General features: G+C 37.7%; 1 protein-coding gene across 1 annotated transcript; it reads left to right on the top strand.

Annotated features, from left to right (window-relative positions):
* The first annotated feature begins 2 nt into the window (after positions 1–2).
* LOC146650971 (uncharacterized) lies at positions 3–14,027 on the top strand. Its single transcript, XM_085385334.1, has 7 exons — positions 3–460; positions 3,477–3,809; positions 3,891–4,157; positions 11,425–11,751; positions 11,833–12,096; positions 12,272–12,391; positions 12,562–14,027. Exons 1-7 carry the CDS (start codon positions 418–420, stop codon positions 12,630–12,632), a joined length of 1,425 nt encoding a protein of 474 aa, XP_085241460.1. The 5' UTR covers positions 3–417; the 3' UTR covers positions 12,633–14,027.
* The last annotated feature ends 1,352 nt before the right edge of the window (positions 14,028–15,379 follow it).

Raw genomic sequence — 15,379 nt, 5'->3', positions numbered from 1 at the left:
GCGTGTGTGTGTGCGCACGCGCTTACATGTCATTGAGAACCTTTACAATAACAACTACAACATCACCCATTTCAAATAAGATTGTGTTGCATACATTTATGCTGCAAGTCTCTAATGTCCAAACCCACGAGTGTTTTAATATTCTTTGTCCTCAGTAGGTGGCGAGACTTAGTTATTGATTTCCTTTTATAGGCGTAGTGTGACGGTATTCCGGAGAGGACTTTCATTTCCCAATAACACGACGTCTAAGTGGAGTGGTTTGGCTCGAGGCGCACAGAAGTTACAGAGCTCTCGAAAATGTAGCATCAGAAAGTGTTGTCAGAAGGAGCAGATCAGGACAGCAGACTAACACAGATTATCAATCGCAATCTGGGAAGTACAGATTACCTCTAGCAGCAGTCCACCCGTGGAGGAATTATGCGTTTTTTCCTGCTCTCCGCGTTTTTTGTGGTGTCCGCAGGTAAGTCTTCATGCCAATCAAAACATTTAAATGCAAAGAGATTTATGTCGTTCTCTTCTCATAAAAAGGGTACACATCAGAAATGCCAGTGTTGATTCTTCAATGTTAGCAAATCAGCACGACTTAGTGTTAAATTTATAACGCTAAGACCGGTGTAGAAATATTATTGGCACTGCTCAGTGTTAATCAATTAAGTAGGTCAGTCAATCTTCAACTTCAAAAGTGTTGATTTAACACAAAAAATCTTCACGATGTTTCTTGAGTGTTAATTCTGCATTATATTTGCTGTAAATACTTAAAAGACCTTCATCTGTTAATCGGTTGTCCGTTCCCAGGTCACACTTTCATGTCAGCTTTTAACACAAAAGTAAACTCTTGAACTTAAGAAGTTAAGACTTAATGCTAGTCGTGAGTTTTATGCTTCCCTCCCTGTTTCAGCTCATAGCTGGGTTCCCTTGACCCCTCTTGGAGGTATTCAGCAACACACTCCCAGTTTGCTTGTTTATTCTGAGTCGCATCAACGGTCCATTAAGACATCTTTGGTCAAGATGTTATGAGACTTATTCTTGGGTGGAGCAATTCTATCACACTTACAATGATACTGAAAAATTTTAAATCTTAAATCTTGGATACCATATGGAGGTTATCTTAGCAGAAAAAAATCTTACTTGTTTACTGTACATGAAAAGCTATTAATATGCTAGACAGATTGTGTTTGTGTATAGATGGAACTCAGATGGAGCTGGGACAGGGGTTTTAGTGCTCCACATGTTTGCTTTATGTGCAAAGATCCCCAGTTTGATTGCAAGAGCTCACTCTTGGCAGCCTGGATCAGAAAATCCAGTGAAGAATTTGTGCCAAATCAAACACAGATCCGTCCACCTGGGGAGTAGCCAAAAGTACTAATGTGTGACCTAGATGAAGTTAAGACCACATTCAATGAGTAACCAAATCATAAATAGTTTAAACAATTCAATTACATGTTCTGCTACAGCAATTAAAAATACCACAGTGTAAGAGCTGTTTGAAAAGCTGTTCTTTTATAATCAAAACTGGATTAAAAAAGCTCACACACATTTTTTTTGTACACACATTATCACCTTATGAAAACTACATCATACAATTTCTAATAGTCTTATTAAGACAGTTACATAATCATGTTAATTTTCGCACAGCTCTTACCTAAAAATCAGAAAGGTGAATCACTTGCGTGGGTAGAAATGCAAAGCAATAAAATCTGTAGTGCGTGACATCCTAAAAGACGTATCAAGTCAGTTCAACCTTGACTCATTCACCCAGATTCCCAGACGTGGATTAAAACTAACTCTGAACTAAAAGACTAAAACATTTCTAGTTCATGCCTTAATCTGTGAAACTTAAGTTTTAAGACTTATGAAAGCTTTAGCTCTTCCTTTATCAAAGACATTGCAATCATTTTTTGGTTTTTTAAATCATACTTTTAGCTATGAGCTAAAGTGGGAGTAACTACTGGGCTGCTGTGGTAAAGTCTATTAGATTACTTAAGGTTCACATCTTTTAACACTCATAAAAGTTACACTTTGTTTTCCTTTTTAGCAGCGAATGTTCATAGAAAGTTTTTTCACTAATGTCACGTGATTGGAAATGTGTTCTTCTTCAACCATAAACCACTGTAAAACAGCCTAGGGTGTTAAAACAACAAGGTCAAGTTCAGGTCTAACCTGTATAGGAAGGCAATCATTTGTTTTTAGTTCTTTCATTTTAGTATTTGTTTTAATTCAGTTTGTACGTAAGATTAAACAATCAATAATAAAAATCAAATTATGTGCTAAATGTGGTACAGTTACATGTAGTTATATATATATATAAAACTCATACATTTTTAGTATTTAGTAATGACTAAACCTAATGCGAATCCTCAGAGATGCAATTTGAATGCACAAATATACATTCTCCCCAAAAAATCTGAAACCTTTCTCATCAGAATCGAGAAATACTTTGATTAAAAGAATTTGATTATTTATAGATACAGAAACAAACACGCCTACTTTGTAAAATCCAGTAAAAAGTCACAGAAGACCTTTGCCTTGACTGTTTTAATTATTTTAGTTTATTGGAGATGACCTGAACTGTCAGGTCAGAGCTGTCTGTTTACATCGTCTGGTTATCATCAGCTCTTTCAGCTCTTTTCTTTCGATGTCTTTTCTTTATTCAATCTGAAGAAATGCAAACAAATTGAGGCTCATATCTCTAACAAGGAGTGGTTGTGCAATCATGTATAGTTTCATGCCTAGAACATGTTGCTAAATTCCATGTAGCAATTGGCACAATAGAAGGGATTATAATTTGAATATAGAAATATTTAGGCAGTTATCACTTGAAGTGCAAAAGAACAACAGATGGAAAACATGAAACACACAAACAACTGTGCAGATGTACTGGAGATTTATCAGAAAGTGAAACAAGAGCAACAAAAGCAAACATGAGTGATTGTGTGGATGGTAAATAAAAATGTGGCGTTCCCGGGTGGATTGTTTTAAATGTACAGTTGTTAAATATGATGATTGTTAATATTTCACAGGGAGGAATGTACTAAGATAAACATTACACAAGAACTACATGAAAACAACTAGTTTTAACTAGTAGTTAGTTATTTAGTTCGTTATACTCACTATAGCCTACATAAATATAACACTTTATTAAGCTATAGGCACTTGACTTTCTGCTCTTTTTGTACTATTGATGAACCCAAATCACTGAATTGTATTTTTATGATTATGCCAGGTCTTTTAGAAGATACAGCAAATCCTACATATCCTCACGAGAAATACTTTCATCTGAAATTGACTCTAACAGCAGAGCTGTAAAGCCCACAAGTTGTTCCTTAGTTTCTCTGTGATTATTGAACTTTTGTGAAGCAGAAAGTTCTGTTTTTTCCTATTTTGTCAAGTTTACTTTTGATAATTTAATGCAGCAGGAAAACTGACATTGTGATTCTCATAACTGGACTTATGATTGGTCATCTTTTCTGTTGCAGGTGAAGGCATTCCTGTCACTGTCAAAGGCTTTGAGAAAGACGATGTGCTCCTGCCATGTGACTGCCCTAATAGAGATTTGAATAAGGACTTCAAGTGGCAAGTGGAAGAAGATGAGGAGAGAGGGGTGGAGGCAAAATTGATCTTCAGATATAATGATGGGACCTTAGATTTTAAAGACAACCTGTCCCACCGATATGAAACATTTTTTCATAAGTACAGCAGTAATTGTTCTGTTCTATTAAAAAACATCACAAAAGAAGACCAGGGAAAATACAGTTGTCGTTTTTATTCTCCACAATACAAACGTTTTTATGTGAATCTTGTGGTTTTTGGTAAGTCATCCATTGTGGGTACCAACAGTATTTTAATACTCATGTAATTTCATAATTTTAACAAAAATCATCTCTCACCAGGGACACATATTTTTCAGCACAACAAGACTCTTCCAAATGGCGAAGACGTTTACCAATGTGTTGTAAAGCTTGACAGCTACAAAGAGCCTAACATTCAGTGGACTTTGAACAATGGAACGTGTCTGTCAAATTCAACCACGACTAACATCTCTACCACATACAGCCTGGATGAAGAAACTGACGTCCACTACTTTCACAGTAGACTCGAGACTGAAAGCAACTTCCTCTCAGAGCCTAGATGTCAAGTCAATGTCACATGCCCATCTGGTAATTATTCATTTTAAATTGTTATTTCAGCAAAGATTGATCTGAGGTGTTGCCTGGTACTTTTAAAATAAAAGTGCTCTGATATTAAATGCAAAGATAGTAACACTTATTATACAGGTCACTGTGGAACATTTCATAATATCAATTATTATAATTTTTTTTATTTCCAGCGATGAGTTCAATGTCAGGTACCAGCAAAGACCCCAACCCAGACCCCTATTTCAGGATATTGTGTAAAGGGGTCCCTGTTGTGTTGGTGCTTGGATTTTTGCTGATTTGGTGCCGTCGTGGAACGTCTCACAGTGAGTTTCGTAACGCCACGTGAACTGCATTACTGGTTAAACCAGAGTGACTCTGTTGCTCTTGCTGCAGCTTTTTATCAGCCACTAACAGTTTTGCTAGTGTTTGTTGACATTTGGCTTTGTTACTGTGTCTCTCCAATAATTTAATCTTTCATTTTCTCTTTGTTAAAGATTTTCCGGTGAGGGAAGATGTGTAAAATGGGTGTAAAATAGTGACTTCTCTCAGATGAGCTCCAAAGTGAAAATGGGAAAGTACTTTCTTCTGAGCCAAAGGAGGTGATTACTCACTGCTGATGCAATAGTGGCTGTTTGCGAAATCTAGTTTTCATCTTTTGTTCCTGCTCATGGAAACTACATCTATTTTTGGAAGCTGTGTAAAGGCTTCTTTTCTTTGATGACATGGAAAGGTGTAATTTGTTCTTCTGTAACTGTCTTTTTGGTACATGGAGCACTGTGAATGTTTTTTTTTTTTTTTTAAATACTTGTTTTTTTTTTCACTTTTATAAACAAGTAGGTTTAGGGTAATGTGTATAATGTATAGTTAATAGAAAAAAAACCCATTCAGGTGCCATGCAAGAAATTTGTAAATGATGTTGCTTAACTCAACTGTGAAACATCACTGTACTAAGTCGCCGTGCAGCTCTGGCTTTTTGGGAATTAGTTCATCAGCCTTGAAACTGTGACCGCAGTCAGGACAGTATGCCAAAATTTGAAGAATGGAGTGTAATGAAATGTGAATGTGTGGCCTTTTTCAGCACCAAAAAGAAAAGTGTATAAACAAGAGTAAAATAAACATTTTTGTCTTGTTTTTTACAAAGTTGCTGATAATGTTTGTTTTTGTTTAACACCCTGTATAGTTTTGTATCCTGATATATTGACGTATGATTTTTAATGTCAATTCTAACATGTTTAATAACCACATACAATAAGGTTGAAGTGTTGTTCACACAATACTGACAATAGAAACTGAGTGTGATTTACATCCACACGATCTACCTGAGATCTGGTCAGATATTTTGCAACACCTTTCTATATTTTTTCAAGATTGATTTGTAAAATTAAATTCAGCAATAAAGTTTTTTAAAGTTGTTTTTTTTAAACTGCATGATGGGTAATTTTTGTCTATTTAAGAGCTTTCATTTCTCCTTTTTCTCTTTAATGAACACATGCACACCACATGCTTCAAGAAGAACACAGATCCTGTTTTGTTTTTTTTGTCCGGTGTAGCACACTTTCAGAGTACTCCATCACATGAAAGTCCTGCATGGAAAACTGCAGGATCCACTGAAAATTGTTCTAGTTGTGACAAAGAAACATCATGCAGTGGATGTCTGCTGTAGCTAATGTACAGTCATGTGACACAATCACATCAGGACATAATAAAAAAAAGATGGTTCTAAAATGAAGTAAATAAAACCTCAGATATTAAACAGTTTCGTTTTTAAGTAGACACTAAGATTCAAAAGATTGTATAACCAGTTTATCATTGTGACTTTATCAGTCTCTCACATCATGAAGAAATATTTGACCGTCTGTTTGTTGAAAATTGTTTCCATTCATTGAGGTTTGCAGGGAGTCATTCGTCCATGGCTCTTTTGAGGTCCTGCCACAGCCAGTGAGTCGAGATGAGGGCTGAACTTTCGACTGAGCCATTACAACATATTTATTCTTTTCTTTTTAAACCACTCCTTTCTAGATTTCCTCTTGTGTTTGGAATCAGATGGCCTCACATTTGACTCTAGTATATGGAGGAGTTCAAGGTGCCCAGGTTCTGTGGGTGCAAAGCAAGCTGAATTGATTGTCCCTCCATCACTGTACTTTTCACTGAGTATGAGGCAGTCAAACGTCTTCACTTTGGTCTTATCTATCCAAAGGACATTCCTCCAGAAGTCTTGTGGTTTCTTCAGGTGTGTGTCTGAGCACACCTGAATGCTCCAGACCAGCAAATTGCTCTAGTCTCTGCTCTCGCTCTCTGAGGCTCAGTTAATCTGTAGATACCACACGTCTATAGGTAGACCGGATAGTTGTAACGTGGGTCAGTTGTAACACTTCCAATTTCTCCAATCAGGGAAACATCAAGTTTCAAATGATGTGATTCATTCTATACATGCCCAATTCAGTTCTTCTATCACATGTGAAAAATGAGCAAATTTTGGCAAACACAGACAATTTAAGAAGAAGAAAAGTAATTTTTATGCCAAAAAGTAATTTTTAAAAAATGTATTTCAATTTCTAATAGCATTATCTGCTTTGCAGTTAAACTCCATCCATTCCCTTCCGCTTATCCTTTTCAGGGTCACAGGGGGCGCTGGAGCCTATCCCAGCTGTCATAGGGCGAGAGGCGGGGTACACCCTGGACAGGTCGCCAGTCTGTCGCAGGGCTAACACACAGAGACAGACAACCATTCGCGCTCACATTCACACCTAGTGGCAATTTGGATTAATCAATTAACCTATCCCCACAAGCTGCATGTCTTTGGACGGTGGGAGGAAGCCGGAGTACCCGGAGGGAACCCACGCAAACACAGGGAGAACATGCAAACTCTACACAGAAAACCCCAGCCTGATGATGGAATCGAACTCAGGACCTTCTATAAGGTGATATATTCTGTGTAGGTCTTTAGTGCTAATGTTTTAGCAGTTGTCTGTAATATTAGTTAGTTCATGGCTATAGGAGTCTGGGTCAGCTGTAACAATAATGCAGATGTTACAACTTACCACACTATTACTTTAACTTATTTTAAACAAGTTAGGGCAACGACATCAGCAGAGAGAGGTTCACTGGTCACCTTTGTATATGCGGTTAATGCCATTGGCAACACAATTCCTCCAATGTTTGTGTTCCGACGCATACGTTATGCAGACCACTTTGTCAGAGATGGGCCAGTAGGAAGTATTGGTAGTGGAAATAAATCAGGGTGGGTGCAAGAAACAGATTTCCTCATCTTTCTGAAGCACTTTGCAAACCACACCAATGTAAGCCATGAAAAAAAGTAATTCTTCTCATGGACATTGCAATGGAATTGCACAACTACACAACTGGTGAACAACTACATTTTTTCAGCTTCATTGTTATATTCAAAAGTTGGTGCAAGAGTTATAGGTTACAATGCCCATTGAGCCAATGAGGCCAAACTCAAGGAAGACCAACCAAAATGAATGAAATATTCAATTGTTGAAAATTCCATAATTTGTCTTTTTTGGGGGTTGGAATATGTTCAAAAGCTAGATTTCTGCATTCTGACACACACACACACACACACACACACACACACACACACACACACACACACACACACACACACACACACACACAGCTACATAAATAGTTCTAAGTGTATTCTGGTGTTGAATAAAAAAGGTTAGATGTTAAGATTTTGTCAGAACCCTTATTTCATTGTGTTACATTTCATCCCAGCATATGTTACAACTAACCCAGACAATGGGGTTAGTTGTAATATTTCACTCTTTGTGTTTGAGACCACACCATGCAATAAGTAATTGTGCTGCAGAGAAAATAGCTGCACTATTTAATAGCAGAGACATGTAAATACTTTGCATTACATTTTGAATCCACACCTTAAAAGAGCTCCAAGCTACAACCAGAAATGTCAAAAATGTTACAACTATCCCCGGTCTCTCCTAAAGATCTGGCGGTACACACCGTTAAACCACATGCCAGTTACTACGTTTCAAGTGATGTAGAGAACACCAGGAAGTAGCACAAGCGGCTAAGTGGCTAGCATGTAGAAATGAAACCACATCTGGAAAAAGACTGACTTTCCACCCTGGGTAAGGCAGTTTGGACTGGGAAAGTGGTCAGATGCTTTTTAAGGTTAAATGCGAAAGGGCGTTTGTCGCCATGATTTAAACATAACAGGTGTAAGCTTCAGTGCGTTTACGCTTTAGAGGAGTTTGCTACCTCACATCAGCAAATCTGTACAAGTGTTTTGATTCGGCTGGTGTTATGGGTAGGAGTAGGAAACTTATACACATGGCAGTACTCACGGTTTGGGGTTGTCTATGAGCTGATATGGCACACTGTGCAAACATGTATGTGATGATATTCAGACTGCGCTGTAAAGGTTACTTTGGATGAATATGATAAAAGCAAAAGGTTTCTTCATATTCGAACTTTTTTAAATGTTACATAAAATGCAAAAACTCAGCTACAAATCTTCTGCAAAGTTTCCGATGTGCGGTTTTGTTGACAGTGTTTGAGAAGTGTTGACGTGTGGTGAGATTATTGGGTGTTGATAATGTTTTGGCCGCCCCATCAATGAACAGCAACCATGGTTCAGGACAGGTGGGCCCTAGCGGGGATTTGTGACCTTTCAAGTGCTTCGAGGTGCACGGAGAAGAGGATAAAAGTTAGAAGAGCAGACTACCATACATATTATAAATCACATGCTGGGAAGTACAGACTACCTCGAGCATCAGTCTACCCGTGGAGGAATCATGCGTTTTTTCCTTCTCTCCGCGTTTTTTGCGGTGTCTGCAGGTATGCACGTCTCCATGTCAGTCAAATTATTTAAATGCAAAGAGATATATGTCTTTTCCTGAAAATGTGCACAGAAATGCCAGTGTTGATTTTTCAATGTTAGAAAATCAGGACTACTTAGTGTTAAATTTCTAACCCTAACACAGTTGTAGAATATTGTTGACACTGCTCAGTATAAATCAATAAAGTCAGTCAATCTTTAAGTCAGTGTACAGTAAAAACTTGTCTTCTGTGACACGTAAATAAGAGAGGTTTGCAGAGCTGCTGGATTAAAAATATCTCACACATATTTTTTTGTACACACATTATTATCCTATGAAAACCACATCCAACCAATGTCAAATAATCTCCTATTAGTCTTATTAAGACAGTTGCATAATTATATTAACTTTGCACAGCTCTTATCTAATAGTCAAAACATTAAACACTTGAATGGGTAGAAATGCAAAGGAATACATTTTGTAACAAATGACATCCTAAAAGCCGTATCAAGGTTAGTTCAACCTTGACTCGTTCACCCAGTTTCTCAGATGTAGATTAAAGCTAACCCTGGACTAAAAGACTAACAGAGCTTCATTGCAAAACATTTCTAGTCCACGCCTTATCTGTGATAAAAAAAAATGGACTCATAAAATTTGCAAAACACAGCAGTGCACATTCTTTTCCTTTTTAGTGGCAAAACTTTCTATAGACATTTACCGCTAATGTCTCGTGATTGGAAATGTGTTCTTCATCAACCATATCATTCCACTAAACCACTGTTTAAACAGCCTAGAGTGTTTAAAAAGAAAAAGAAAAAAGGTTGAGTTCAGGTCTAACCTATATAGGAAGGCATAAAATTTGTGTTTAGTTCTTTCATTTTATTTTATTCAATTTTTTTATTAGTATTGATTGTTTAATCTTATGTGTTAAATGTGGCAAAGTTATATTCAATTCAAACTCATAGGCTTTTAGTATTCATTAATGTCCAAACTCGAGGTGTCAAACTCATTTTACACTGCAGGCCACAAAAAGCCCACTTTGGTGTCAGCGGGCTGGATCGGTGAAGTTTCCTATTCTGTCAGTGTAAAGAAGTTGCATATTTAACTGTTTTTCAATATAAAGAAAAAGCTCCTGTAACAAAGAAAGAAATCTGTCAGCATGACTCTTTGGAGTTAAATTATAAGAAATGTGTAAAATTACGTAAAGTTGTTTTTTGTTTTTGTTTTGTTTTTTTAACTGTGAGTGAATTTTGGTCTGAGAGTGACGGAACTTGCAGCTTAGGAATCTGTCAGATGTCATCTTTCAGCACCCGACGGCATGTCTGTGTACGTGCCCTCAAGTGAACGGGGGATTTGCACTTTGTGTTCACATTTAATCTGCACACAAAGAACTGTGCAGATGTACTGGAGATTTATCAGAAAGTGAAACAAGAGTAACAAACACAAACATGAGTGATTGTGTGGATGGTAAATGAAAAATGTGGAGTTGCCGGATGATTGTTTGAAATGTACAGTTGTGAAATATGCTGATTGTTAATATTTCACAGGGAGGAATGTACTAAGCTAAACATTACACAAGAACTAGGTGAAAACAACTAGTACAGCTTTAACTATTAGTTACTTACTTAGTTTATTATACTCACTATAACCTACATAAATATGACAAACCAGCTCTGTAGTGTCAAAGAAATAAACTCCAGAAGTGAAACAGTAACTGGCAACTTACAGCAGACTGATGGCATTAACTCAAACACAGTTGATATGAAATCACAACAAACTTTTATTTTACTTGATTTATTATCATTTACATAACTGAATAACTTATTTCCTGCATTCTTTCATTTATTCACTCTTTCCACACTCTTCAATGAAAGAAAACAATATAAAGATATGTTTCTTGTTCTCTTTATTGGTATCTTTACTATTTTCCCCAAATGTTTCTGCCCAGATTTTTCAATAAATAAAATCGATGGTTGCAAATAAGAGGTCGGCCACTTCAGAACACTTGACTTTGTGCTGTTTTCAAGGTTCTTTATTTGTCACATGCATAGTTATACAAGTATAACACACAGTGAAATGTAGCCTGACACGCTCCTCGACATGTGGAAAAAAATTGGGGGGGGGGGGGTGTAGGTGTAGGTGTAGTTTTTGTACTATTGATGAACTCAAATCACTGAATTGTGTTTTTATGATTATGCCAAGTCTTTTAGAAGATACAGCAAATCCTACATATAATGCACAGTGGAGAGTCACTGGTTGGATTCCCACGAGAAATACTTTCATCTGAAAATGACTCTAACAGCAGAGCTGTAAAGCCCACAAGTTGTTCCTCAGTTTCTCTGTGATTATTGAACTTTTGAGAAGCAGCAAGTTCTGTGTTTTCCTATTTTGTCAAGTTTACTTTTGATAATTTAATGCAGCAGGAAAACTGACATTGTGATTCTCATAACTGGACTTATGATTGGTCATCTTTTCTGTTGCAGGTGAAGGCGTCACTGTTATAGGCTTTGAGAAAGACGATGTGCTCCTGCCATGTGACTGCCCTAATAGAGATTTGAATAAGGACTTCAAGTGGCAAGTGGAAAAAGATGAGGAGAGAGGGGTGGAGGCAAAATTGATCTTCAGATATAATGATGGGACCTTAGATTTTAAAGACAACCTGTCACACCGATATGAAACATTTTTTCATAAGGACAGCAGTAATTGTTCTGTTCTATTAAAAAACATCACAAAAGAAGACCAGGGAAAATACAGTTGTCGTTTTTATTCTCCACTATACAGACGTTTTGTTGTGAATCTTGTGGTTTGTGGTAAGTTGTAATTTGTGATTACCAGCAATTTTTGAATACTCATGTAATTTCATTATTTTAACAAAAATCGTCTCTCACCAGGGACACATATTTGTCAGCACAGTGAGACTCGCCCAAATGGTGGAAACGTTTACCAATGTGTTGTAAAGCTTGACTGCTACAAAGAGCCTAACATTCAGTGGACTTTGAATGGAACGTGTCTGTCATATTCAACCACGACTAACATCTCTACCACATACAGCCTGGATGAAGAAACTGACGTCCACTATTTTCACAGTAGACTCGAGACTGAAAGCAACTTCCTCTCAGAGCCTAGATGTCAAGTCAATGTCACATGCCCATCTGGTAATCATTCATTTTAAATTGTTATTTCAGCAAAGATTGATCTGAGGTGTTGCCTGGTACTTCTACTACAATAAATGTGCTGTGACATTAAATGCAAAGACGGTAATAGTCATGATACACACAACTGTGGAACATTTCATAATATCAGTTATTGTATTTTTTTTTCTTTTTCCAGGGAATTATCTATATTCATTAACCAGCCTGGACCCCCTTTTCAGGATATTATTTAAAGGGGTCCCTGTTGTGTTGGCGCTTGGATTTTTGCTGATTTGGTACTGTCGTGGAACGTCTCACAGTGAGTTTCCTTATGCTACATTTATTGCATTACTGGTTAAACCAGAGTGACTCTGTTGCTCTTGCTGCAGCTTTTTATCAGCCACTAACAGTTTTGCTAGTGTTTGTTGACATTTGACTTTGTTACTGTGTCTCTCCAATAATTTAATCTTTCATTTTCTCTTTGTGAAGGATTTCCCAGTGACAGAAATGTGCAAAATGGTGACTTCTCTCAGACAAAAACAAACTCAGACGAGCTTTAAGTGAGGATGTGAATGTACTTTATTCTGAACCAAAGGAGGTGATTAATCACTGCTGATGCAATAGTGGCTGTTTGCGAAATCTAGTTTTCATCTTTTGTTCCTGCTCATGGAAACTACATCTATTTTGGAAGCTAAAGGGGGAGGAGTCTATTCTCTGTATGCCATTTATCAGATTTCCTTGTAAAGAGTAAAGTCTGAGCTATACAGTAGCTTGCAAAAGTATTTGGCCCCCTTGAACTTTTCCACATTGTGTCACATTACAGCCACAAACATGAATCAATTTTATTGGAATTCCACGTGAAAGACCAACACAAAGTGGTGCACACGTGAGAAATGGAACAAAAGTCATACATGATTCCAAACATTTTTTACAAATAAATAACTGCAAAGTGGGGTGTGCGTAATTATTCAGCCCCCTGAGTCAATACTTTGTAGAACCACCTTTTGCTGCAATTACAGCTGCCAGTCTTTTAGGGTATGTCTCTACCAGCTTTGCACATCTAGAGACTGAAATCCTTGCCCATTCTTCTTTGCAAAAGCCTTGAACATCCCACGGAGCACTGTTCAAGCCATCATTCAGAAATGGAAGGAGTATGGCACAACTGTAAACCTACCAAGACAAGGCCGCCCACCTAAACTCACAGGCCGAACAAGGAGAGCGCTGATCAAAAATGCAGTCAAGAGGTCCATGGTGACTCTGGACGAGCTGCAGAGATCTACAGCTCAGGTGGGGGAATCTGTCCATAGGACAACTATTAGTCATGCACTGCACAAAGTTGGCCTTTATGGAAGAGTGGCAAGAAGAAAGCCATTGTTAACAGAAAACCATAAGAAGTCCCGTTTGCAGTTTGCCACAAGCCACGTGGGGGACACAGCAAACCTGTGGAAGACAGTGCTCTGGTCAGATGAGACCAGAATGGAACTTTTTGGCCAAAGTGCAAAACGCTATGTGTGGCGGAAAACTAACACTGCACATCACTCTGAACACACCATCCCCACTGTCAAATATGGTGGTGGCAGCATCATGCTCTGGGGGTGCTTCTCTTCAGCAGGGACAGGGAAGCTGGTCAGAGTTGATGGGAAGATGGATGGAGCCAAATACAGGGCAATCTTGGAAGAAAACCTCTTGGAGTCTGCAAAAGACTTGAGACTGGGGCGGAGGTTCACCTTCCAGCAGGACAACGACCCTAAACATAAAGCCAGAGCAACAATGGAACGGTTTAAAACAAAACATATCCATGTGTTAGAATGGCCCAGTCAAAGTCCAGATCTAAATCCAATCGAGAATCTGTGGCAAGATCTGAAAACTGCTGTTCACAAACGCTGTCCATCTAATCTGACTGAGCTGGAGCTGTTTTGCAAAGAAGAATGGGCAAGGATTTCAGTCTCTAGATGTGCAAAGCTGGTAGAGACATACCCTAAAAGACTGGCAGCTGTAATTGCAGCAAAAGGTGGTTCTACAAAGTATTGACTCAGGGGGCTGAATAATTACGCACACCCCACTTTTCAGTTATTTATTTGTAAAAAATGTTTGGAATCATGTCTGATTTTCATTCCACTTCTCACGTGTGCACCACTTTGTACTGGTCTTTCACGTGGAATTCCAATAAAATTGATCCATGTTTGTGGCTGTAATGTGACAAAATGTGGAAAAGTTCAAGGGAGCCGAATACTTTTGCAAGCTACTGTATATATCAGATGCCAGGTTTTGTTTTTTGTTCTTGTTTTTTTTAACCTAACTTAAATAAGTAGGTTTAGGGTAATGTGTGTATAGGAAAAAACATTCAGGAGCCAAGTAAGAAATTTGCAAATGATGTTGCTTAACTGTGAAACATCACTGTACTACGTAGCCATGCAGCTCTGGTCCCTTTTTGGGAATTAGGTCAGCAGCCTTGAATCTGTGACTGCAGTCAGGACAGTATGCCAAAATTTGACGAATGGAGAAGTGTAATGAAATGTAAATGTGTGGCCCTTTTCTGCACCAAAAAGAAAATTATATCTAAAAAAAAAAAAGAGAGAGAGAGTAAAACAAACATTTTGTTCAGCAATAAAGTGTTTTTAAACTGCATGATTGGTAACTTTTATTTCCTTGTCAGATATTTCATTTCTCTTTAAAGAACCATGAACACTTGCACACCACATGCTTCAAGAAGAACACAGATCCTGTTTTTGCGTTGTTGTTGTTTTTTTGTCAAGTGTAGCACACTTTCAGTACTCCATCACATAAGAGTGATGCAAAACTGCAGTATCAACAAAAATGTTTTTGTTGTGACAAAGTAACAACATGCAGTAGATCTCTGCTGTAACTAATGTACAGTCATGCAACACAGGACATAATTTGAATGAAAAATGAAGTAAATAAAACCTCAGATATTACCTCAGTGTCATTTTTTATTGATTAAAAAATAAGCCAAATACAAAAGCATGTATATTAAATCAAGTACACACTATGATTCAAAAGATTGTATAGCCAGTTTTACTATTGTGGCTTTATCAGTCTTTCACATCACTGTGGAGAAATATTTGACCGTCTGTTTCCATTCACTGAGGTTTGCAGTCATTCATGTGTGACTCTTTTGAAGTTCTGCCACAGCCAGTGAGTCGAGATGAGGGCTGAACTTTCTACTGTGCCATTACAACATATTTATTCTTTTCTTTTTAAGCCACTCGTTACTAGATTTTTCCTGATTCTTCACATACCAACCTGGTTTTGGATCACTGCTTCAGTCTGTCATTTGTATCAGTGT

This window comes from Rhamphochromis longiceps, linkage group LG16 (genome assembly GCF_057381845.1).
Source record: "Rhamphochromis longiceps isolate RC_006_pf linkage group LG16, R_longiceps_female_GT1.1, whole genome shotgun sequence".
Classification (NCBI taxonomy): Eukaryota; Metazoa; Chordata; class Actinopteri; order Cichliformes; family Cichlidae; genus Rhamphochromis; species Rhamphochromis longiceps.
The sequence above is the reverse complement of the archived record's forward strand: the minus strand, read 5'-3'. Positions and strand labels throughout refer to the sequence as shown.

Coding starts and splice junctions, on each gene's coding strand:
- LOC146650971 (XM_085385334.1), top strand. CDS start 418: ATGCGTTTTTTCCTGCTCTCCGCGTTTTTTGTGGTGTCCGCAG. Junction 11,752..11,832: donor TGTGAATCTTGTGGTTTGTG/GTAAGTTGTAAT, acceptor GTCTCTCACCAG/GGACACATATTTGTCAGCAC. Junction 12,392..12,561: donor CTGTCGTGGAACGTCTCACA/GTGAGTTTCCTT, acceptor CTCTTTGTGAAG/GATTTCCCAGTGACAGAAAT.